Genomic DNA, 25,071 nt, shown 5'->3' with positions numbered 1-25,071 from the left:
TTTAAAGAACTACTTAAGTAGTTTTTTTGAGTATCTGTACTTTACTATTTATATTTTTGACAACTTTTACTTTTACTTCACAACATTCACATGATAAGACTACAAACTACTGTACAGCTGAAGTCGGTGAAGTACAGCTGAAGTCGGAAGTTTACATACACTTAGGTTGGAGTCATTAAAACTCATTTTTCAACCACTCCACAAATGTATTGTTAACAAACTATAGTTTTGGCACGTCGGTTAGGACATCTACTTTGTGCATGACACAAGTAATTTTTCCAACAATTGTTTACAGACATATTATTTCACTTATATCACAATTCCACTTTTTTGACCTGAAATGGGTATCGTGTATCAGGTAAAGTTAAGTATATGTTGTTCTCTAGAGCGCATAAAAATAACTCTGATGATTTAGGAATATGTACTTTGGATTGTGTCTATATTGACTGTGTCCCTGCTTACAAATATCTGGACATCTGGATTGAAGAAAAGCTGTCTTTTAAAAAGCATATTCACGAGTTAAGAAGCTGAGAATAAAAATGGGCTACTTCGATAGAAATAGGTCTTGCCTCTCGCTAAATAGTAGAAAGATGATTATTCAGTCAACGTTCCTATCTGTCCTAGACTATGGCTGCCACTTCATCATAGTCAGTTGTAGTACTCATCACTGCATGCTCTACCATAAAGTTGGTTGTCCCTCTTTGAAGTCACATAGGTTGATACATCACTATGTTTTCATAAAGCCCTTTTACAAAAAATCCCCGCTGTACCTATCGTTACTAAACTTTAGACATGAGTTACCACACCCGGTCTCAGGGATGGCTCACTCTGGAAATTCCTTTGGTATCGGAGTTAGGTAAATCAGCTTTTAGTTATTGCACCTTAATTGTGGAACAATGTTCAAAATGTCCTTAAATCTGATGTTATGGTGCGTCTCTAGGGCAATTCAGAGAGCTGATTGAGGACCTTACTGATGAATTTGCTTGTTTTTTATGGCAATGTTTTTCTTTCTGCTTACATTTTGTATTTATATTTTGATGTGTGTATTTTCTGTAATTTCTGTAATTCAAGGCTCATCTGTAAAAGAGACCATGGTCTCACTATGACTCCCAGAACAAATGTAAAAAAAAATTAAACATCCAATTGTTAGAGATGCCTTATGCCTTATGGTTTCCTTGAAATGCCATACCAACAGTGTCTTATGTACAGAAATGCACTTCTGTAGAAATATAGCAAAACAAATTTGTTTAATAGGGTAAAACAATGAACTGGTCTCCTACCACCAGACATTTGAATGTTGTTTACAAGATGAATGGCTTGGTTTGGTTTTCAGTGCTAGGCCTTTGCCAGCAGTTGGGCTGCAGCTAACGAAACAGTAGGATACTTAGACAAGAGAGGGTTGGAAGCTTGCATTTAAACAAAACCCTCATTGCTATATTGACCCCAATTTCCTTCCGCTTCCTAAAGCACATCGTGCCAAAGAATTACAGTTCTTCCAGTCTAGAGACTTTCTATTGACTGAAGCCAGTGCCAGTTAAATAAATGCACATCTCCCTGGCATCAGCTTCTTGGCATCAAGGTTTAGAATAATAAAAGGTGAACGATATTAAGTCAAGGTAGAATAACCAATATCTAAAATGCATTTCCCAGAGACAATCAAACTGAATTTTAAACAACTAAAAATAAATAAAAAGCATAAAACCCCACTATTTTTTAATTATTTATTAATCCTGAACACGTAACTTGTGATTTTACAGGCACTTTTCCAACATTAAAAGTTACATCAATAGGTAGAAGGTTCAGGGATGGATTGGATTTATGTTGAGATGCACAATATTGTAATAGTGTACAGAGACATTTTGTATTAGGCTAAGTATAGCTTCCTGGTCCATTCTTGTGTTTGCTTTGTGACCCCAGGAAAACAAGCCCTTTCCAATATTCATTTACTGACAACTTTCTACATAAACAAAATAATCCACTGTGTCAGATGCTTAAAATATAGGCCTAATTCACAATACAAAGAGGGAAAAAAAGTACATTATCAAATCATGAAACGATGGGAAACTAAACAACGAAAGATAATGTTGGTAAAAAATGGTCTCCAAAGCTGAAAGTTCTGAAAGGAGAAAAACAAAGTGGTTCATTTCTCCTCTTTGCCTTTAGTTTTCCTGTACACCATTTCTCTGAAGCTGGAGAGGATTTTGCTTTCCCTCTTTCTCCTTTCCTCCTGGTTGAAAGATGCCAGGGCTCTCTTTTCATCAGCACTGTAGATCTGGTTTTCCTTTCTCAGACGCACAGCCTCCATACGACGATGTCTGGGGGTTACAATATTGCAATGAGCGTTACAAAGCCGCCAACCAAATGTGTAAAATACGATGAAATATTTGAAATGTCAAAATGTAAACAGAAGAGTACTAATGTACCTGCTACCGCTCATCACAAAGCCAGACATCTCAAAGGTTGCGATTTCGTTGCTGGTCAACCCAATTTCACCTCTTCTTGGGATACGCTTGCCTGCTTTCACGTACTCTGCCATAGCGGCACCCTCACCTGGCAGCAGTGCATGACCAAAACTAGTGGGAAAAGGTATGTAAATCATTTGGCGATTCATTGATAATAAAAAATAAAGCTGCATTTTAAAAGCTGAATATAGTGTGGTAATATCCTGACAAAATGTGGAAGCAAGTTGTATTTACCAAGCGACAGGCTAAAACGGGTCATATTCTTGAATGTAAGAAAGATCCTTCTATGTAAAAAGAGATACTCACTCGAGAGGCTTGTCGTCCTGGGACAGGTGAGTGAGTGGGGCCTCAGGGCCCACCATGTGTTCGTCGATGCAGGTCCTTTCCACCCACAGATCCCCGTTGGCGTCCTCCTCCGACCCGTCGCTGCTGGAGTCGCTCGCTGACTGCTTGCGGTTCTTCTTCGCCTTCCTCTTCTTGGACTTCTTTGACCTGTGAGGAGAAGCCAAAACACAGTTGAGGAAAACACTGCTGTGTATAGGTATGTCATGTATTCGTTATGGACGGTTGACTACAGTCGTGGCCAAAAGTTTTGAGAATGACACAAATATTAATTTCCACAAAGTTTGCTGCTTCACTGTGTTTAGATATTTTTGTCAGATGTTACTATGCAATACTGAAGTATAATTACAAGCATTTCATAAGTGTCAAAGGCTTTTATTGACAATTACATGAAGTTGATGCAAAGAGTCAATATTTGCAGTGTTGACCCTTTTTTTTCAAGAACTCTGCAATCTACCCTGGCATGCTGTCAAGTAACTTTTGGGCCACAGCCTGACTGATGGCAGCCCATTCTTGCATAATCAATGCTTGGAGTTTGTCAGAATGTGTGGGTTTTTGTTTGTCCACCCGCCTCTTGAGGATTGACCACAAGTTCTCAATGGGATTAAGGTCTGGGGAGTTTCCTGGCCATGGACCCAAAATATCGATGTTTTGTTCCCCGAGCCACTTAGTTATCACTTTTGCCTTATGGCAAGGTGCTCCATCATGCTGGAAAAGGCATTGTTCGTCACCAAACTGTTCCTGGATGGTTGGGAGAAGTTGCTCTCGGAGGATGTGTTGGTACCATTCTTTATTCATGTGAAAGAATGAGCCCAGCCCCTTGGCTGACAAGCAAAGGATGCTTTACTGTTGGCATGACACAGGACTGATGGTAGCGCTCACCTTGTCTTCTCCGGACAAGCTTTTTTCCGGATGCCCCAAACAATTGGAAAGGGGATTCATCAGAGAAAATGACTTTACCCCAGTCCTCAGCAGTCCAATCCCTGTACATTTTGCAGAATATCAGTCTGTCCCTGATGTTTTTCCTGGAGAGAAGTGGCTTCTTTGCTGCACTTCTTGACACCAGGCCATCCTCCAAAAGTCTTCACCGCACTGTGCGTGCAGATGCACTCACACCTGCCTGCTGCCATTCCTGAGCAAGCTCTGTACTGGTGGTGCCCCGATCCTGCAGCTGAATCAACTTTAGGAAACGGTCCTGGCGCTTGCTGGACTTTCTTGGGCGCCCTGAAGCCTTCTTCACAACATTTGAACTGCTCTCCTTGAAGTTCTTGATGATCCAATAAATGGTTGATTTAGGTGCAATCTTACTGGCAGCAATATCCTTGCCTGTGAAGCGCTTTTTGTGCAAAGCAATGATGACGGCACGTGTTTCCTTGCAGGTAACCATGGTTGACAGAGGAAGAACAATGATTCCAAGCACCACCTTCCTTTTGAAGCTTCCAGTCTGTTATTCAAACTCAAAATCAGCATGACAGAGTGATCTCCAGCCTTGTCCTCGTCAACACTCACACCTGTGTTAACGAGAGAATCACTGACATGATGTCAGCTGGTCCTTTTGTGGCAGGGCTGAAATGCAGTGGAAACGTTTTTTGGGGGATTCAGTTCATTTGAATGGCAAAGAGGGACTTTGCAATTAATTGCAATTCTTCTGATCACTCTTCATAACATTCTGGAGTATATGCAAATTGCCATCATACAAACTGAGGCAGCAGACTTTGTGAAAATTAATATTTGTGTCATTCTCAAAACCTTTGGCCACGACTATAGAGGTAGAATGTAGATATGAGTGAACTTACTTTTTGCTCTTCTTCTTTTTCTTCTTTTTCACTTCCTCGTCTGAAAGACAACTAAATTAGAGGGTGAAATAAACTTAGCTGGACAAGCAGCCTTTGTACAAGATTTTTTTTTTTTAAGGTGAAACATTCCTCACCACCAGAGTCCGACTCTGACTCGCTGTCATTGGAGTGTTTCTTGTTCTTCTTCTTTTTGGATTTCTTCTTCTTCTTTTTCTTCTTCTTATCATCTATGAATTATAATGCACATGTCTTGATCTCACACCAATTCAAGTGTGTAATCAGAACACACATTTGACTTACTATGTAATATAGTATGCCCAGGTTACACTTTGTTCTTGACTAGTCAATGCATGTCATTCAGTCAGATGTAGGCTAACTGAGAACATACTTTTATAGAAGGATTATTATAAAAGCTAATTCAGCATACTCACCGGATGAGCTTGAATCTGAACTGCTGTTTTTCACATCCTCTTCAACTGGGGTATGCTCATCAGAGCTTATTGAAAAAGGACACAAAATTATCTAAATGTAGATAATTTGGTAGTTGGTGTGTATAGCCCAACCCTTTGAACTCTTGTACTTGATTAGTCAGATCAGATGCATAATTACTTACTCTGGTGCCATTACTCTTGGTGAATAGCCCCAGACTTCAGGTGATCCAAGTTCACCAATTCTCTCCCTCTCTTGTAGCCGCCTGAAATAAAATTCATATCATTAGAAATATACAAGAAATACATTAAACCTTGTGACCAATTGACTGATGACCAATTGTAGTCCTAGGCAGAGGAAGAGGTGAACCGAGAAAATGTTTCTCTGTCCACAAAAACAAGTCCACGAAGTGAGGAAATTTTGTATGGAGGTCGAATTTGGTCAACAAAAAATTGAATTGCTCATTTGCTGTGTGAGGCTTATTTAATAGAAGGTTGGTAATGGTTAGGTTGTTTACGAATGTACTGATATTAGTGGACTCATGTGGCACTTCGCAACTTAACCAAAAACAACTTTATATTGGAGTTCTTCCTGTTGTCAAAGAGATAGATAGGATCCATCATGAATATAACCTGCTTTAGCATGGACTTTGCCATTGAGGGCTTCCACCATTTAAAGTAGTCAACTGGGTGGGGATTGCTATGAGTTGGGTGCAATCAGCTAATGAAGAAGAAGAAAATGCACTGCAAAGATGATTCCTCTCTCTGTATAGCCTGTTGTTCACACCATCTGCCCTCTCATTGGCTAGAACGGTCCCACCTGATCTCGTCTCCTGGGACTACAGTTCCGGTTCAGGAAAAAGATGGCGGAAGTGGATGTTGAGTTTGAGTCGAGCAAAGTTGGTAAAGACTAATATTCTGAATGGACAAATGTAGTAGCGAAAACTGGAACAAAAAGGACATTGTTTAAAATTGGAGTGGAGGATACGTGTATGAATGATAATGAATTGCTTGTTGTTGGGATGCGTTTGTTGAGTAAGGATGCATGTGGGAAACCCGTTTGAGGTGTTAAATGGTGAAGTATGCGCTGGGAAAAGTGGAGTCTGTCAGAGTGACCAGGAGTGGTCTTATTCTGATTAATTGCAGATTGCAGTGAGCCTCAAAAGAATCAGAACAACAGAAGTTGTGTTTTGAACTTCGTAGTAGAGCACCCGTCAAAGGAGTCATCTCAAGGGTGACGACAGATGTTCAGGTTGAATACCTGAAGAGAATTCCTGGTGTGGTTGGTGCCCGGCATCTGACCCGCTGGGTGAATGGAGAAAAAGAAGAAAGTCTGTCGCTCCTGTTGTTTTTTGATAAAGAACAAATACCTACGCATGTGAAGCTTGGATATGTAAGAGCTTTCGTCCCCAAACCATTGCAGTGTAAGAATTGTAAAGGATTTGGCCATGTTTCAAGTGTGTGCAGATGAACAGAGTATACTGAAGAACGGTGTGTAGAATGACGACAGTGTTGCAATTGTGGTGGGGGGGGGGATCATGATCCCGAGTTCCTGGAGTGCCCTGAAAGGGTGAAGGAGATTGAGGTGGCAAAAGTTTGAGCAGTCAATCGAATCTCGTATGCGGAGGTGCTTAAAAGTACTGAGAAAACAAGTGATGCTAGTGAAGATATGGTAGTGGACGCAACACAGCCTATGGTAAATGTTTGCTGCCCGTCAAAAGATACCCTGTGTGTTAAAAATAAAAAGAGGCAGATTTTGTAGTGTTCATTGCCACAGTTATAAACTGTACAGCACAAGTCTCAAAGAAGTCTAAGAAACTGGACATTATTGTGGCTGCTGCAGAAAAGTTTTGGGGATTTAAGGATTTTACATCTTCAGACTTGCAAGGGGGTACTGAAGCCGGAAGATGCACCCTCCCAGGTTCCTCTTGAGCCTGTGTAGGTATCAGATCTGTTAATTTTTTTTATCAGAAAAGTTGGATTTAGTTTAATAGTTGTTTTTGTGGTTCCATTTTTTGGAATGCTGTTTCTATCCCACACAGTATGTGACGGGATGCACATTCAATTGTGTGATCGCCAATATACCATAGAAAAAGATCTCGCCTACTCCCATCATTGTTAGAGCGGTCGCTCGAATAGCTTAAGCATTTCACTGTACCCTGCAATTACATCTGCGACCCTGTGCATGTGACTAATACACTCATCTAATCGAATATTTTATCAATATATTAGACAATCTTTGTCCCAGGCTAGATGCACGGGATGTGCAAGTTCCCGATAGCCTGGACTCCACTTAGTCCAGAGTTAACACACCTGAATCAAATGATCATGGCTGTGATTAGTTGAGTCAGGTGTATTGGCATCTTGGGCTGGAACAAAAGCCAACAATCTGCGGCACAGGAGGTCATCTCTGTTTTGGCTCATTTTAAACAGGACTTCACAAACCCTTTAAACAATTTGCCGTTTGTTAGCTAGTGTGGGTCAAGCGTTGCATTTGCACGGATACTAGTTAGCTGTGCATAAATATCTAAACAGCTGAGACCAGGTTGTAACTAATGAACTTGTGAGCGCTAACTCCATTTACCTGGAGATGAAGGCGTCTTGTCTCTGGCGTTGAGCATCATCCCGTTCGTAGTAATCATTCCTGCCACCACCACCTCCGTATCTACCAGCGCCGCCACCGCGCTGATCCGACCAGCTGTGGTTACTGTACCTCTCTCGAGATCTAGAACGACTGCGGGGGTTTTCCGTACGAAACCTTTTGGCATTTCTCTCTCTCATTTCTCTTTCTCTCTCGGACATTCGGGGAGGTTTAAGGTCTTCTTCATATCTGGGTGTCTTGGGCATAGGCCCAAAGACTGGACTGGAGTCGCGAGATCGACTGCCGCTACCAGATCGGCTCCGTCGTCGTCTTCTGGGGCCTCTCTGTTCTTGATCGGACAGAGGCATAGCTTTCGTTTTATGTCCACTAATACGAACAGCCTAAATTCGATATGTAGGTGAAGAATAAACAAGACTAGCTACCTAATCTACTGTTTAGGCCACACAGCGTTGTTTCTGCGTGAGTTAAGAAACGGGAAATGATTGGGTCTGTGGGACTGTAAACAGGTCCCCCTTGAAACATGCAGCACAATGCTCTTTAGTTCCGCGTAGTCAGCAGACGCTCGAGCAAATGTTGCTGTCTTAAAACATTTGAATTCCGGGCTGTATTGATTATATCAAATAATGCCGTTGAACATATCTATTTTGAAACGTTTTGAACTGAGGCAAATGTGTAGATATCACACCAGATGCAACTGTTTTTACACAAATGTTACGACTCCTGTTGGCCATGCATGATCTAGTAGCAGGTTGTTTGTCCCGAATTTGGACAGCAGCTGACAAGGGACACACCCGTAGCCTCCGGTCTCCAGGATCCCAAGATAATTCATTGTATGGGGTGTGCTCACGTAGCAGTCGTTAGAAGGATAGTTGCCATAAGGGGGACATATTACTGTTTGTAAAGCACCACAGATAAAGTTGTTTATACTGACTCTACACACCCACTCACATGCAAGCTGCTGCTACTCTGTATCTTATATCCTGTTGCCTAGTCCCCTACCTCCAACACTCCAGTATCCCTGCACATGTAAGTATGTTATTGGAACGGACTTAATAAATATTTCCTGTATATAGTATGCTTACTTAATTGTGTATTTCTTATGTTTTTTTCTAGGAATACATTGTTATTGATTATTGCATTGTTGGGTTTTGAGTTTACAAGAAAGGCATTTAACTGTACTTGTGCATGTGGCATTGAAACTTAAGTGTCCATTATGCACAGATTGTTTGCGAGGTGTTCGCATAGGCTACGCAGCAGAATGTTGTAGCGAATTCGGAGGGCAGGCTGAAGCCCATTCGAGATTCGTGGGTAAAATCACTTGGGAAGCCAGAAAAAAAAAGCCATATTAAAACCTAAGCGTTTTGATAATCTCGTTGTTTGCTTCATAACATCTTATACCGCGGTCGCAAGGCAAATTAATTATAGGCCTAAAGGCTGAGACGACAATTCAAACACACCTTTGTTTTATCACAAAACCGGATAGCAACATCATCAAATCACCTCTGCTTAGTCTAATACAGTGACAACTAAAAGATACCAAAAACGATTTAGTCCAATCAACGTAAGCAAATATGTTGTGGCTGTCCATCATTCTGATTTCTGAATTTGTGTGTGCAAGTAGAAAAACATGAGAGACAGTGAACAGTTAAAAACTGTAATATCTTATGTTTCACTGAGTCGTGGCTGAACGACGACATGAATAACATACAGCTGGTGGGGTTTATACCGCATCGGCAGGATAAAACAGCCGTCTCTGGTAAGACAAGGGGTGGCAGTCTGTGTATATTTGTAAACAACAGCTGGTGCACGAAATCTAATAGTAAGGAAGTCTCGAGGTTTTGCTCGACTAAGGTAGAGTATCTCATGATAAGCTGTACACCACACTATTTACCAAGAGAGTTTTCATCTATATTCTTCGTAGGTGTCTATTTACCACTACAAACCAATGCTGGCACTAAGACCTCACTCAATGAGCTGTATATGGCCATAAGCAAACAGGAAAACGCTCATCCAGAGGTGGTGCTCCCAGTTGGCGGGATATTTTAATGCAGGGAAACTTAAATCAGTTTCACCTCATTTCTACCAGCATGTTAAATGTGCAACCAGAGGAAAAAAAACTCTAGACCACCTTTACTCCACACACAGAGACGTGTACATAGCTCTCCCTCGCCCTCCATTTGGCAAATCTGACCATAATTCTATCCTCCTGATTTCCGCTTACAAGCAAAAACTAAAGCAGGAAGCACCAGTGACTTGGTCAATAAAGAAGTTGTCAATTGACGCAGATGCTAAGCTACAGGACTGTGTTGCTAGCACAGACTGGAATACGTTCCGTGATTCTTCCGATGGCATTGAGGAGTACACCACATCAATCATTGGCTTCATCAATAAGTGCATCGATGACGTCATCCCCACAGTGACTGTACATACATACCGCAACCTGAAGCCATGGATTACAGGCAACATCCGCACTGAGCTAAAGGGTAGAGCTGCCACTTTCAAGGAGCGGGACTCTAACCTGGAAGCTTATAAGAAATTGCGCTATGCCCTCCGACGAACCATCAAACAGGCAAAGCATCAATACAGGACTAAGATTGAATCGTACTACACCGTCTCCGATGCTCATCGGATGTGGCAGGGCTGCAAAACTATTACAAACTACAAAGGGAAGCACAGCCGCCAAGCTGCCCAGTGACACAAGCCTTCCAGACGAGCTAAATTACTTCTATGCTCGCTTCGAGGCAAGCAACACTGAAGCATGCATGAGAGCATCAGCTGTTCTGGATGACTATGTGATCACGCTCTCCGTAGCCGATGTGAGCCTGACCTTTAAACAGGTCAACATTCACAAGGCCGCAGGGCCACACGGATTACCAGGACGTATACTCTGAGCATGCACTGACCAACTGGCAAGTGTCTTCACTGACATTTTCAACCTCTCCCTGACCGAATCTGTAATACCAACATATTTCAAGCAAACCAACATAGTCCCTATGCCCAAGAACACTAAGGTAACATGCCTAAATGACTACCGACCTGTAGCACTCACATCTGTATTCGTGAAGTGCTTTGAAAGGCTGGTCATGTCTCACATCAACACCATTATCCCAGAAACCCAAGACCCACTCCAATTTGCATACCACCCCAAAATATCCACAAATGATGCAATCTCTATTGCACTCCACACTGCCATTTCCCACCTGGACAAAAGGAACACCTATGTGAGAATGCTATTTATTGACTACAGCTCAGTGTTGAACACCATAGTGCTCTCAAAGCTCATCACTAAGCTAAGGACCTTGGGATTAAACACCTCCCTCCGCAATTAGATCCTGGAGTTTCTGGTAAGGGTAGGTAACTGCCACGCTCATCCTTAACACGGGGGCCCATCAGCGGTGTGTGCTCAGTCACCTCCTGTACCCCCTGTTCACTCATGACTGCATGGCCAGGCACGACTCCAACACCATCATTAAGTTTGCAGACGACACAACAGTGGTTGGCCTGATCACCGACAACGATGAGACAGCCTATAGGGAGGAGGTCAGAGACCTGGCCATATGGTGCCAGGAGAGCAACCTCTCCGTCAACGTGATCAAGACAAAGGAGATGATTGTGGACTACAGGAAAAGGAGAACCGAGCATGTCCCCATTCTCATCGACAGGGCTGTAGTGCAGCAGGTTGAGAGCTTCAAGTTCCTTGGTGTCCACATCACCAACAAACTATCATGATCCAAACAGACCAAGACAGTTGTGAAGAGGGCACGACAAAGCCTATTTCCCCTCAGGAGACTGAAAGGATTTGGCATGGGTCCTCAGATCCTCAAAAAGTTCTACAGCTGCAACATCGAGAGCATCCTGACTGGTTGCATCACTGCCTGGTATGGCAACTGCTCAGCCTCTGACCGCAAAGCACTACAGAGGGTAGTGTGTGTGGCCCAGTACGTCACTGGGGCCATCCAGGACCTCTACACCAGGTGGTGTCAGAGGAAGACCCTAAAAATTGTCAAAGACTCCAGCCACCCTAGTCATAGACTGTTCTCTCTGCTACCGCACGGCAAGCGGTACCCAACTATGGTTCCTCCTGAAAATATTCGGTGGCACAACTTTATCCAGGTCCTAATACTTATAATAATATGGTTATTATGTGCTAAAATAGCAAGGATTTCCTTCTCACTAAAGCCAATTCTAAAGTATAATTTCAAGTATAGTAATCTAAAAGGCTCTACATGGTCAATCCGACATGCATGGCCTCTGCAGAAGTCAGGATATTAAAAAGCCAATTTATCCTGGATCTGAAGATTTGGACAGGGGCTTCAAGGCACTGCATGGTTAATCTGGCGTATGTATTGGCTGTGCAGCATTTACATAAGGCATCTGCAGAAGTCAGGGCATTTATACTTCTTGTGCTTCGTGGAACAGCACCAAGCTGTTGTGAAGGAAGTTGTCAAGGAAGTGAGTTTGTGTTTATACAGGACCTCCCGCCCTTAACTACCATCAACCAATCATGCCAATGCGGGGCTATATGTAGCCCTCTGCATTGTTACAAAATTTGGGCTGCTCACGGCGATACCCTATGGAGCTCAATTTGGCCTCTGCATGCCTCTGGAGGCTCTGCAATTGCGTCACACCATCTATATGGCGCCTCCGATCACATTTTAGGGATTAAAAATGTAATTGGTTCAGGCATTTCAACAGTGGCATGCACAGCAACTGGGAGCCAGGGAGACATGCACTTAACCAAATCTCCCACGTTAATCTTGAAATATAACTTTATTCTCAAAATGTAGACTTTATTCTCTAAATTCAATGTTGAGTTTATTCTCTATTCTCTAATATTGCTATTTTTTTTAAGTACTATTGTGCAAAAGATAAGAATCCAAGTACCACCACCCTTTGTTGTTTATTTTCTTTCTCTTCACTTGGCCCTAATACTCTTCCATACATCTAGACATGACCTCTGAGACGAGTGGAAGGAATATGGCGGAAACAGATGTATTGTTTGAAACTGTTGGCGAGTTAGTTGAAGATGAGAGCACGGAGAGTAAGAATGAATGGGTTACACTGGCGAAAAGGAAAGTCAAAGTTGTGGTGGAAATTAGGAAACCCCTAGACTCTCTTTTTTTCAGAGTGAGGGTTTTGGACCAACGTAACCTGGACGATCCTTTGGAAGTTTTGTTAAATGTCATGGGTGTGTTGGTTGAAGTGGCATCAGTGAGGGTTACAAGAAGTGGGCTTATTTTGAGTTTACAGCTGAGGCATTGCAATAAATTCTGTCAAAGGATGTTCCGCCCTCACAGGCCCCTGAACCTGTATAGGGATGTGACTTGAATTGGAATGTGACTGAAGGAGTGGGATGTTTTTTTTTTATGTGCCACATTTTTGTATTTTTGATGTTGGTTTATCCCCTTCCTACAATGGATTTTTTTCTATAGTTTACCACCCGTGCTGTAGGTGGCGGCAGGCACCTCTAAGGACTGTTTGGGGACCGCAATAATACAATAAAAGAAGAAAATACTTCGTTTGGAAAGAACAATCAATCTTAAGGCTTGGCGCTGCAGGTAAATAACAAGTGTTACTTATAGAAGCCAACCTCGTATATTGGCCTCATCCAATAATTTTATCATGATGGATCAGCGTTTACCAAAAACGCTGCAACCTTCCGCGAACCAGGAAGCTAACATCCCTCCCCTGCTAATAAGTAGCCAACTAACGTTAAGCTAAAGCTACTGTAAATCCTTTTCATATAAGTTATCCACAATAATCAATCAATACTAAGTTATATCTCCCCAAATATGCATGTGAGTGAATAGATTGTATAGATACTAGGCTGCCTTAAATCACATTTATGTGATTGGCATGCAAGACTCAATTGTGTAGACCGGCCTTGTGTCAGTGAATGGTGTTAGGCTAACGTTAACTAGCCAGTAAGCTACAAACAATGCAGATTCTCTTTTGCTCATTCCTACAAAATTGGTTGTGCAGTAGTGATGGGAAGTTCGCCTCATTACTGACTCTGATCGTTTTGACTCGTTAAGGTAAAAAAACTAAACGAATCTTTCGACTCATTTCGCTAATTTGCGTCAGTAATGCCCAGAGCACGCAGGACCCCCTACCGACAAACGAACTGAAAACTCGGAAGAGTACATTCTACATGCCTCTCGTTCACTATAGGGGCCTTATTGGAGTGGTCATTTGTGACTGAGACTTATTAACATTTGTTGATTGCTAGGCATACAAATAACATTATTTCATGATAGGCCTACATTTTAAATCAAATTAATTTATAAAACCATTTTCACGCCAGCAGATGTCTCAAAGGGCTTTTACAGAAACCCAGCCTAAAACCCCAAATATATTTATATTGATATTTTCAAATACATGCAACTTAAAAGTTTTTAATATCAATACATTTTTATTTGAAAATCTTTTGGACATCTGAGCAACTTGAGGGAACCCTATTTGAGTCAGAAAATTATATTTGTATGATAGGTAAGATATACACAGTGGTGTAAAGTACTGCTTTAGGGTTTTGGGGGTATTTGTACTTTACTATTTATATTTTGGTCAACTTTTACTTCTACATTCCTGAAGAAAATGATGTACTTTTTACTCCATACATTTTCCCTGACACCCAAAAGTACTCGTTACATTTGGACTTTTATTTTATTCATCTAGACAAGTCAGTTAAGAACAAATTCTTATTTTCAATGACGGCCAAACCCGGACGACGCTGGGCCAATTGTGCGCCGCCCTATGGGACTCCCAATCACAGCCGGATGTGAATCAGCCTGCATTCGAACCAGGGACTGACGGCTCTTTCACTGAGATGCAGTGCCTTAGACCGCTGCGCCACTCGGGAGCCTAGCATGCTTGAATGCTTAGCAGGACAGGAAAATGGTTTGATTCACACACTTATCAAGAGAACAACCCTGGTCATCCCCACTGTCTCTGATCTGGCGGACTCACTGAACACATGCTTCGTTTGTAAATTATGTCTGAGTGTTGGAGTGTACCCCTGGCTATCCATAAAAAAAAAAAAATTGTTCCATCTGGTTTGCTTAATATAAGCAATTTGAAATGATTTGTACTTTTAGCAATTACATTTACTTTTTATACTATAGTATATTTAAAACCAAATACTTGTAGACTTTTACTCAAGTAGTATTTTACTCGGTGACTCACTTTTACTTGAGTCATTTTCTATTAAGGTACCTTTACTTTTACTCAAGTATGATAATTGGGTACTTTTTCCACCACTGGATATACAAAACCTTGCAGAGAGCCTACACTACCGTTCAAACGTTTGGGGTCACTAATAGGCTGACCACACCGCTCGCGTCGCGTGCGTTGCAAAAGAAATTAAAAATCTATGTTATTCAATTATTGCACCCACACTGCTCGCGAGCGTCTGCGATGCCACGGGCTAAAATAGAACTCCTTTCTATTTCAGACGCAGATTGAACTGCAAGTCCTGCCTCTCCCATCCTCATTGGTTATACCCACGTGGGTGATTGAAAGACGAACTGTGTTGCCGGTCAGTGTAGTAATACTATGAAAGTTTAGATGCCAATCACCATATAAATTCAAAGATGAAAAAGCCTGGAAGGAGGAGAGATGACTAGAAACGATTCAGTTGACTGTTTTAGCTAGCGGTGTAGTTAATTTGCCAATTATTTTATTCACCACTCTAGATTATTGAACAGCTAGTATAATAGGAAGTTGACTCATACCTGCTTTTAAAGAGTGACTGCCCCTAAAAAGCAACTTCTCATTTTGAAAATGGCATATGTGCCATCGATATGAGTCAAACATTTATTCTAGCGTCAAAATTGACTACAAAGTGTAAATATGAGCATTTTTGGTCATAAAGTCAGTCTCGTCCAAAACTGAGATTTGCGAGATTTTTTTAAATATTGTCACGGAATGAAGGTTACCGTAACAGTTTTCCGTGGGATGGGTTTATTTTAATCCTGTCCACAGCTGGCAGCACCCAAGTAATCATACATTTGGAGCGCAGCTTCAGGCGACCTGTAATGTCCATGGTCAATTTGGTTTGACATTCGATATCCCTATGGGGTTAGATAGGGACCATCAGTAAATTACACAATGTACATGGGACAATATTTTAAAAGGTCAGTAGCTCCAAATTTTAATGACCTAAAAACTTCCAACTATAAAATGAAATAATTCATATACAAATTTGAGACAACTAAAATATGTGCAACATGAAAATATCGTCAGATTTCCATTTTGTAATTCATTGACGGTCCCTAACTAGCCCCAGAGAAAGGCTATCCAAAGTCAAACTAACTTTGCCACGGCAAGCCAGCTGAAGCTAATTGGCTAAATAATTTGGCTAACTCTTCCCACCTGTAAACACTCAAGAGACATCCACATCAAACCACGCCCCGAAACCAACTCACATTTGAATTCAGTCAAGGCCGCTAGCCTTTATTATTATTATTATTATTATTTAAATCAAAACCCAGATGTTTTAAGCGTAGTTATAGTGAAACACGGAAATTCTGGTCTTAATTTTGACAGTTAGTTGCAAAAGTGATATAATTCGGTATTTTGGACAGGTGATCGAGTTGAATTCTTCCGGCGCCGAAAAAGAGATGGCCGCCTCGCTTCGCGTTCCTTGGAAAATATGCAGTATTTTGTTTTTTTATGTGTTATTTCTTACATCGGTACCCCAGGTAATCTTAGGTTTCATTACATACAGTCGGGAGGAACTACTGAATATACGATTAACGTCAACTCATCATCGTTCCTACCAGGAATATGACTTTCCCGAAACGGATCCAGTGTTTTGCCTTCCACCCAATACAATGGATCTGATCCCAGCCGGCGACCCTGTGCGACGCCGTAAAAGGGGCAAACGAGGCGGTCTCGTGGTCAGGCTTCGGAGACGGGCACATCGCGCTCCACTCCCTAGCATACTACTCGCCAATGTCCAGTCTCTTGACAATAAGGTTGATGAAATCCGAGCACGGGTAGCATTCCAGAGAGACATCAGGGATTGCAACGTGCTCTGCTTCACGGAAACATGGCTAACTCAAGAGACGCTAACGGAGTCGGTGCAGCCAGCTGGTTTCTTCATGCATCGCGCCGACAGAAACAAACATCTTTCTGGTAAGAAGAGGGGCGGGGGGGTATGCCTTATGATTAACGAGACGTGGTGTGATCATCATAACAACACACAGGAACTCAAGTCATTCTGTTCACCTGATCTAGAACTCCTCACAATCAAATGTCGACCGCATTATCTACCAAGGGAATTCTCTTCAATCATAATCACAGCCGTATATATTCCCCCCCAAGCAGACACATCGATGGCCCTGAACGAACTTTATCTGACTCTTTGTAAACTGGAAACCACACACCCTGAGGCTGCATTCATCGTAGCTGGGGATTTTAACAAGGCTAATCTAAAAACAAAACTCCCTAAATTCTATCAGCATATCGATTGTGCTACCAGGGCTGGAAAAACCCTAGATCATTGTTATACTAATTTCCGCGACGCATATAAGGCCCTCCCTCGCCCCCCTTTCGGAAAAGCTGACCACGACTCCATTTTGTTGATTCCAGCCTACAAACAGAAACTAAAACAACAAGCTCCCGCGCTCAGGTCTGTTCAACGCTGGTCCGACCAATCTGAATCCACGCTTCAAGACTGCTTCGATCACGCGGATTGGAATATGTTCCGCATTGCGTCCAACAACAATATTGACGAATATGCTGATTCGGTGAGCGAGTTCATTAGGAAGTGCATTGACGATGTCGTACCCACAGCAACGATTAAAACATTCCCAAACCAGAAACCGTGGATTGACGGCAGCATTCGCGTGAAACTGAAAGCGCGAACCACTGCTTTTAACCAGGGCAAGGTGACCGGAAGCATGACCGAATACAAACAGTGTAGCTATTCTCTCCGCAAGGCAATCAAACAGGCTAAGTCCCAGTACAGAGACAAAATCGAGTCGCAATTCAACAGCTCAGACACAAGAGGTATGTGGCAGGGTCTACAGTCAATCACGGATTACAAAAAGAAAACCAGCCCCGTCGCGGACCAGGATGTCTTGCTCCCAGACAGGCTAAACAACTTTTTTGCCCGCTTTGAGGACAATACAGTGCCACTGACACGGCCCCCTACCAAAACCTGCGGGCTCTCCTTCACTGCAGCCGAGGTGAGTAAAACATTTAAACGTGTTAACCCTCGCAAGGCTGCAGGCCCAGACGGCATTCCCAGCCGCGTCCTCAGAGCATGCGCAGACCAGCTGGCTGGTGTGTTTACGGACATATTCAATCAATCCTTATCCCAGTCTGCTGTTCCCACATGCTTCAAGAGGGCCACCATTGTTCCTGTTCCCAAGAAAGCTAAGGTAACTGAGCTAAACGACTACCGCCCCGTAGCACTCACTTCCGTCATCATGAAGTGCTTTGAGAGACTAGTCAAGGACCATATCACCTCCACCCTACCGGACACCCTAGACCCACTCCAATTTGCTTACCGACCCAATAGGTCCACAGACGACGCAATCGCAACCACACTGCACACTGCCCTAACCCATCTGGACAAGAGGAATACCCATGTGAGAATGCTGTTCATCGATTACAGCTCAGCATTTAACACCATAGTACCCTCCAAACTCGTCATCAAGCTCGAGACCCTGGGTCTCGACCCCGCCCTGTGCAACTGGGTCCTGGACTTCCTGACGGGCCGCCCCCAGGTGGTGAGGGTAGGTAACAACATCTCCACCCCGCTGATCCTCAACACTGGGGCCCCACAAGGGTGCGTTCTGAGCCCTCTCCTGTACTCCCTGTTCACCCACGACTGCGTGGCCATGCACGCCTCCAACTCAATCATCAAGTTTGCGGATGACACTACAGTGGTAGGCTTGATTACCAACAACGACGAGACGGCCTACAGGGAGGAGGTGAGGGCCCTCGGAGTGTGGTGTCAGGAAAATAACCTCACACTCAACGTCAACAAAACAAAGGAGATGATTGTGGACTTCAGGAAACAGCAGAGGGAGCACCCCCCTATCCACATTGACGGGTCAGTAGTGGAGAAGGTGGAAAGTTTTAAGTTCCTCGGTGTACACATCACGGACAAACTGAATTGGTCCACCCACACAGACAGCGTTGTGAAGAAGGCGCAGCAGCGCCTCTTCAACCTCAGGAGGCTGAAGAAATTCGGCTTGTCACCAAAAGCACTCACAAACTTCTACAGATGCACAATCGAGAGCATCCTGTCGGGCTGTATCACCGCCTGGTACGGCAACTGCTCCGCCCACAACCGTAAGGCTCTCCAGAGGGTAGTGCGGTCTGCAGAACGCATCACCGGGGGCAAACTACCTGCCCTCCAGGACACCTACACCACCCGATGTCACAGGAAGGCCATAAAGATCATCAAGGACAACAACCACCCAAGCCACTGCCTGTTCACCCCGCTATCATCCAGAAGGCGAGGTCAGTACAGGTGCATCAAAGCAGGGACCGAGAGACTGAAAAACAGCTTCTATCTCAAGGCCATCAGACTGTTAAACAGCCACCACTAACATTTAGCGGCCGCTGCCAACATACTGACTCAACTCCAGCCACTTTAAAAATGGGAATTGATGGAAATTATGTAAAAATGTACCACTAGCCACTTTAAACAATGCCACTTAATATAATGTTTACATACCCTACATTACCCATCTCATATGTATATACTGTACTCTATATCATCTACTGCATCTTGCCATCTTTATGTAATACATGTACCACTAGCCACTTTAAACTATGCCACTTTATGTTTACATACCCTACAGTACTCATCTCATATGTATATACCGTACTCTATACCATCTACTGCATCTTGCCATGCCGTTCTGTACCACCACTCATTCATATATCTTTATGTACATATTCTTTATCCCTTTACACTTGTGTGTGTGTATAAGGTAGTAGTTGTGGAATTGTTAGGTTAGATTACTTGTTGGTTATTACTGCATTGTCGGAACTAGAAGCACAAGCATTTCGCTACACTCGCATTAACATCTGCTAACCATGTGTATGTGACTAATAAAATTTGATTTGATTTGATTTGAATTTCATCAAGGCGGAAATCTTTGAGGAAATCCTGAATTACATTTACAGTTCCAAGATTGTCCGCGTTCGCTCCGACATGCTCAATGAGCTCATCTGTGCTTTTACAAAGAAAAAAAATATGTCGGCTATGAGGATTATATGTTTATATTCGTAGCTACATCCAAAGTAACAATAAATAGATGACAATGGTGGTCATGTCAACTGTGTATATTTTCTCTAATGCTGTGACTGGGGACGCAGTCCGCTAAAACAATTGGCTTATAGTTCAATGGTTGTGAGTTCTAATTCCACATGGGGCAGATATCTTTATCTTCTCCAAACCCTTTACAGTATTCATCCAATGCCCACACACTTCTAAGTCAAAAGAGTGAAAGCATACCTGTGAGAAGGGGTCACCCTGGTGGTAGTAGTAGTTGTAGGTTTTTATACAGTAAGACCAATCTGTGAGTTAATTTGACCATTTTGAAAAAGAGCTACTGCATAAATACTGCAATGCGAGTTGGGTTGAATTGAGCCCCTAATCTTCATTTTCAAGGTGATGATTACACTTTTCTTTCAAATGTTTTTTGTGCCCCGTGGGGGCTTGCCCCACATCCCCCCAAAGTTAATATTTATGAGCAATTCCCCTCACCCACAACTTCTCACCTGAATGCATTTTTTTTACATTTGAAAGGGTTGGGCAAAGGCTAAATTGGGGTTGAGAGTTACAATTTAATGAAACAATTCTAAAATGAGGCCAAATAAGGAAGTGTAGTCGCCCTTTAAAACAATGAGCTACTGCAGAGATCATTAAATGATGACGAGATACTAATGTCTCCACCCTAACAATGGGAGTCGTTGTCCCAAAGGCAGGAAGGCGTGCGACAACCTTAGGTCCAAAATAAGCCCATAGAAACGCATTGTGCTTATTTTGGACAGATTTTGGCGAGCGTGAATCCTCTCGCTTCGCCTCTTCCTCTCTGGCTACTATGAATGCATGATTAGGTTACCCAACAAGAAGTGAAAGGCGAAATTTTAAATTTACTGGTAGCAGTGCAGTCAAGCAACTGTAAGACCTAATGGGGTGGAGGAAATGTTTTATATTGATACAAAGACTGTCAAGTGAATGCATTTATTCATTGCTTTTGTCTTCACTCCACAGGGATGTCGGGCCTAAAGCTGATCTCTGCAACTGACACCCGGTTTTCAGGAACGGTGCTAAAGTCGATGAATAGACAGCGAAATAATGGATTGTTCTGTGATGTCACCATAATTATACAGGACCGTAAATTTAGAGCACACAAAAACATCTTGTCCGCGTCAAGTACTTATTTCCACCAACTCTTCTCAGTGGCTGGACAGGTGATCGAGTTGAATTTCATCAAGGCGGAAATCTTTGAGGAAATCCTGAATTACATTTACAGTTCCAAGATTGTCCGCGTTCGCTCCGACATGCTCAATGAGCTCATCAATGCTGGGCAGGTGTTGGGCGTGAAGTTCATTGCGAATCTAGGCGTACCACTCTCACAAGTCAAGGGTCTACCTGGCCTGTCCAAAGACACAGAAAACAATGAAGTAAGCTCCGTGGAGAAAAGCAGTACAGACTCAATGGGGATGATGATGACCATTGTCACCGAGTCCTTTTCACTGTCTGCAGAGGAGTTCAGTCAAACTGACAAAAGTGCAAACAAGGATCAGGACTCGGACGATGACGACATTATGTTTGTATCCAAAACGGACGCCACCAAGAAATGCAAGCCCTGCGAAATCATCGATTTGGATGGACCCAATACAGAGGAAGACTCTGTGACAAAGCAACCGGGAGAGGTCAGACCCGCTTTGACAAAGGACCAAGAGAAAACAGTCAAAGCAGACCCGCACCTCAACAGCTCCTCGCAGACCTTGCGAGGCCAAAGTTCTCTGATCAGACCCATGGTGTCCCCTGACACAAGCTCAAATATTCCGTCTTTACCCACTGGAGCCTCCTCTTGCAGCACACCCACTACGCCGGCTAGAATTGGCACTTTCACCCCCGAACCCATCAGCACCACCCTGCCCTCAGAAAACCACAAGATAATAGGAATCCACAAGAAGCAGGTTACACTAGCTCGACAGAGTGACTTAAAAATCAAGCTCTCGGCCGTTAAGTCACCCGGTGGATTCATCAACGAGGCAGGCCTCAACATTCCCCAAATATCCGCAACCACAAAAAAGACGATAACACTAGATAAAGCCTCAGAGATCGACTCGTTTTCTCCAGGCTGCAAGGTGTATGCCAATATTGGGGAGAACACATATGACATTGTTCCCATGAAGGACGACCCCGGGGAGGGAGATTCTAAAAACAGTAGAGGGGGAAAGAGGTCTCTGATGGCTACCCCTCTTCAACCTTTCAACACCTCTCAACTTTCACAGGGTGCCACGATCAAGAAGACCAAAACAGAGCAGCAAGATCACTACGAGCTCATCATGGACGGGAAGACTTTCTTTGTGTGCATGGTCTGCAAGCGTCCCTACGTGTGCTTGACGAGCCTCCGGCGCCACTTCAACACCCACTCCTGGGAGAAGAAGTACCCGTGCCACTACTGTGACAAGGTGTTTGCCCTGGCCGAGTATCGGACCAAACACGAGATCCACCACACAGGCGAGCGGAGGTACCAGTGCCTGCTGTGCAACGAGATGTTAATCAACTACCAGCTACTGTCGACTCACTGCAAACAAGCCCACAACCAGGACCCATCCGGGAGGAAACAAAAGGACGACACCGACAACAACTTGTACCGCCTGCTCCCTTGCAAAACAGTGCAGTTCAAGACCTACTCATATGAGACAGACGATTCAGATTCACGAGGGGTCCCTATTATCCAAGAGGATGGGAGCGTCCAGCACATTAACCCTGGAAGGGGGCACCTGGCCAACCCACTACAGTTACAGTCCACCCAGGGCAAGATGTTGAACTGGGATGACATCTTTGTGGAGCCTGAAGCACAGCCTGGATCAGGTGCCCACCGGCCAGGGAGCCACCCTATCCAACCTCCCCCAGGCTCTTCTGAGTTTGAGTTTGTCATACCAGAGACGTACTGAGCAGGGTGGCTCACCGCTCTGTGATCTATGCCTTGTCAGTGGGTCCCCCTATTTGAATTTGGTTTCCTGGGTCCATGTCGAATGTTGTCTTTTTCAAATGTTCAACAGTTGTTTTAGCTAAACTGTACTGAACAAAAATATAAACATACAAAAATGTCAAATATTGTGCTGAGTTATAGTTCATATAAGGAAATCAATCAATTGAAATAAATTCATTAGGCTCTAATCTATGGATTTCACATGACTGGGCAGGGTCAGCCATGGGTGGGCCTGGGAGGACATAGGCCCACCCACTGGGGAGCCAGGACCACCCACTGGGAAGCCAGGACCAGCCAATCAGAATAAGTTTTTATTACAAACAGAAATACTCCTCAGCACCCTGTGACCACCCCCACCTCGCCCCCATTCAGATGATCTGGCAGGTGAAGAAGCTGGATGTGGAGGTCCTGGGCTGGTGTGGTTACACGTGGTCTGCGGTTGTGAGGCCGGTTGGACGTACTGCCAAATTTTGTAAAACGACATTGGTGGCGGCTTATGGTGGAAAAATGAACATTAAATTCTCTGGCAACAGCTCTGGTGGACATTTCTGCAGTCAGCATGCCAATTGCACGTTCCCTCAACTTGAGACATCTGTGGTATTGTGTTGTGACAACTTTTAAAGTGGCCTTTTATTGTCCCCAGCACAAGGTGCACCTGTGTAATAATCATGCTATTTAATCAACTTCTTGGTATGCCACACCGGTCAGGTGGATGGATTATCTTGGCAAAGGAGAAATGCTCAATAACAGGGATGTAAACAAATTTGTGCACAACATTGTAGAGAAATACGCTTTTGGTGCTTATAGACAATATCTGAGATTTTTTATTTCATCTCATGAAACACAGGACCAACACTTTACATCTTGTGTTCATATTTTTGTTAAGTGTAGTTGTTTTTAGGAAATTCCTATGTGCTCTAGCTAGCCCATCCGGAGTGGAATGTGACTTTTGTTCTTATCAAGCTCTTGTTATTGAACTATGTATTGGCACTCATTGTATTTCTACTTACCATTTTTAATGGTAAACATTTGTGAGTACTCTGTCTGGAGTGCTCATGCAGTTCAACAGAAGGACCCTAAATCTAGGCATACACATTTATTTATTGTTAGAGCTTAATTTTTTTATGAAATCTATTTTTTTATCGGGAGTCAAATTACCTTATGCCTTTGGGAAGATAAAATGTACAGTGGTGCTGAATGGTAACAGTTGATGTTTGTTGTTTGAACAGAGATTGGATCAGGATGCTGGATATTGATGGAATTAATGGATGTCATTCATCCCTTTGTTTTCTGAAATCCACACTTTTTAATTAAAGTTTAATTATAGACAACCACCGACTGTTTCCTCATTGCTGTTGCTATAAGATGAATCTCAACAAGGAAACAGTCAGTGGTTGTATTTGATTAACCTTTTATTAAAAAGTATTGATTTCAGAAAACAAAGGCACACAACTACAGAGGACAAACATAGGTATAAGGTAAGTATTTCATCATTTATATTTTTTTAAGTATTGATCCACAAAGCCTGGTCTCTGCTTTACTCCGTTGGTGGTTCATCAGAAACTTCCTTCACCATGGAGTTGAGTTTAGTCAGCTACCTCCTACTCTGTATGTATACAGTTTGCCTACATAGTGTATCATAGGAATCATGTAACTTGAAAACCATTTCTTTCTGTTATGAAATAGCACCTAGTGCAGGATTGTTCTGCAGATCATTATTTTTTGATGTCCCTTTTTCTTCCTTTCCCCTTGTCAGTATGTATTTGAATTGAGTTGGACTGTGGAGAGCTAACTTGACATTTTATACTGCTTCATTATGTCCTTCCCTGCCAACTTTTATGGCTAAAAGAAACCTTACACAATTAACAGTGGTGTATCTTGTACATAATTGTGACCTTTTTCATTTGAAAATGTTTCTGTTTTAAAAACGTATTTATTAGGTATAGTGCTAAACAAATGTTAATAAAGTTTTTTTTTTTTTTTAAGTGTGCCTCATTTTGGCAGAATGGAAGAAACCTATTGAATGAGACGACTACACAGCCTTTTAGTTTGAAAGAGTTTAAATCTGATAGTTTTCCTAAATCCCATAGTAATGTAGGCCCCTCCATTGGCATTTTCTCCCTGGTGGATGGTTATTCTCAAAAATTGAAAATAAAATGCACCTTGTGAGGTAGGTATTTCATTAAGGATGATGCATGTTGACTATTTAACCTATATGTTGTCTATGGAAAAGAACACCGT

General features: G+C 42.8%; 2 protein-coding genes across 2 annotated transcripts; one reads left to right on the top strand and one right to left on the bottom strand.

Moving 5' to 3' along the window:
• Window positions 1–1,707: 1,707 nt before the first annotated feature.
• Window positions 1,708–8,580, bottom strand: nkap (NFKB activating protein). Its single transcript, XM_071408745.1, has 8 exons — window positions 7,613–8,580; window positions 5,214–5,294; window positions 5,032–5,096; window positions 4,735–4,827; window positions 4,601–4,640; window positions 2,769–2,954; window positions 2,424–2,573; window positions 1,708–2,315 (listed from the first exon to the last, which is right to left on the bottom strand). Exons 1-8 carry the CDS (start codon window positions 7,975–7,977, stop codon window positions 2,141–2,143), a joined length of 1,155 nt encoding a protein of 384 aa, XP_071264846.1. The 5' UTR covers window positions 7,978–8,580; the 3' UTR covers window positions 1,708–2,140.
• A 4,488-nt stretch (window positions 8,581–13,068) lies between these two features.
• On the top strand, window positions 13,069–24,811 carry LOC139580177 (transcriptional regulator Kaiso-like). The gene is made up of 2 exons (XM_071408743.1): window positions 13,069–13,188; window positions 20,871–24,811. The coding sequence occupies exon 2, from the start codon at window positions 20,873–20,875 to the stop codon at window positions 22,790–22,792; it is 1,920 nt and encodes a 639-aa protein (XP_071264844.1). The 5' UTR covers window positions 13,069–13,188; window positions 20,871–20,872; the 3' UTR covers window positions 22,793–24,811.
• The last annotated feature ends 260 nt before the right edge of the window (window positions 24,812–25,071 follow it).

Source organism: Salvelinus alpinus, chromosome 7 (assembly GCF_045679555.1).
Source record: "Salvelinus alpinus chromosome 7, SLU_Salpinus.1, whole genome shotgun sequence".
Classification (NCBI taxonomy): Eukaryota; Metazoa; Chordata; class Actinopteri; order Salmoniformes; family Salmonidae; genus Salvelinus; species Salvelinus alpinus.
This window is presented reverse-complemented; position numbering and strand designations above follow the sequence as displayed.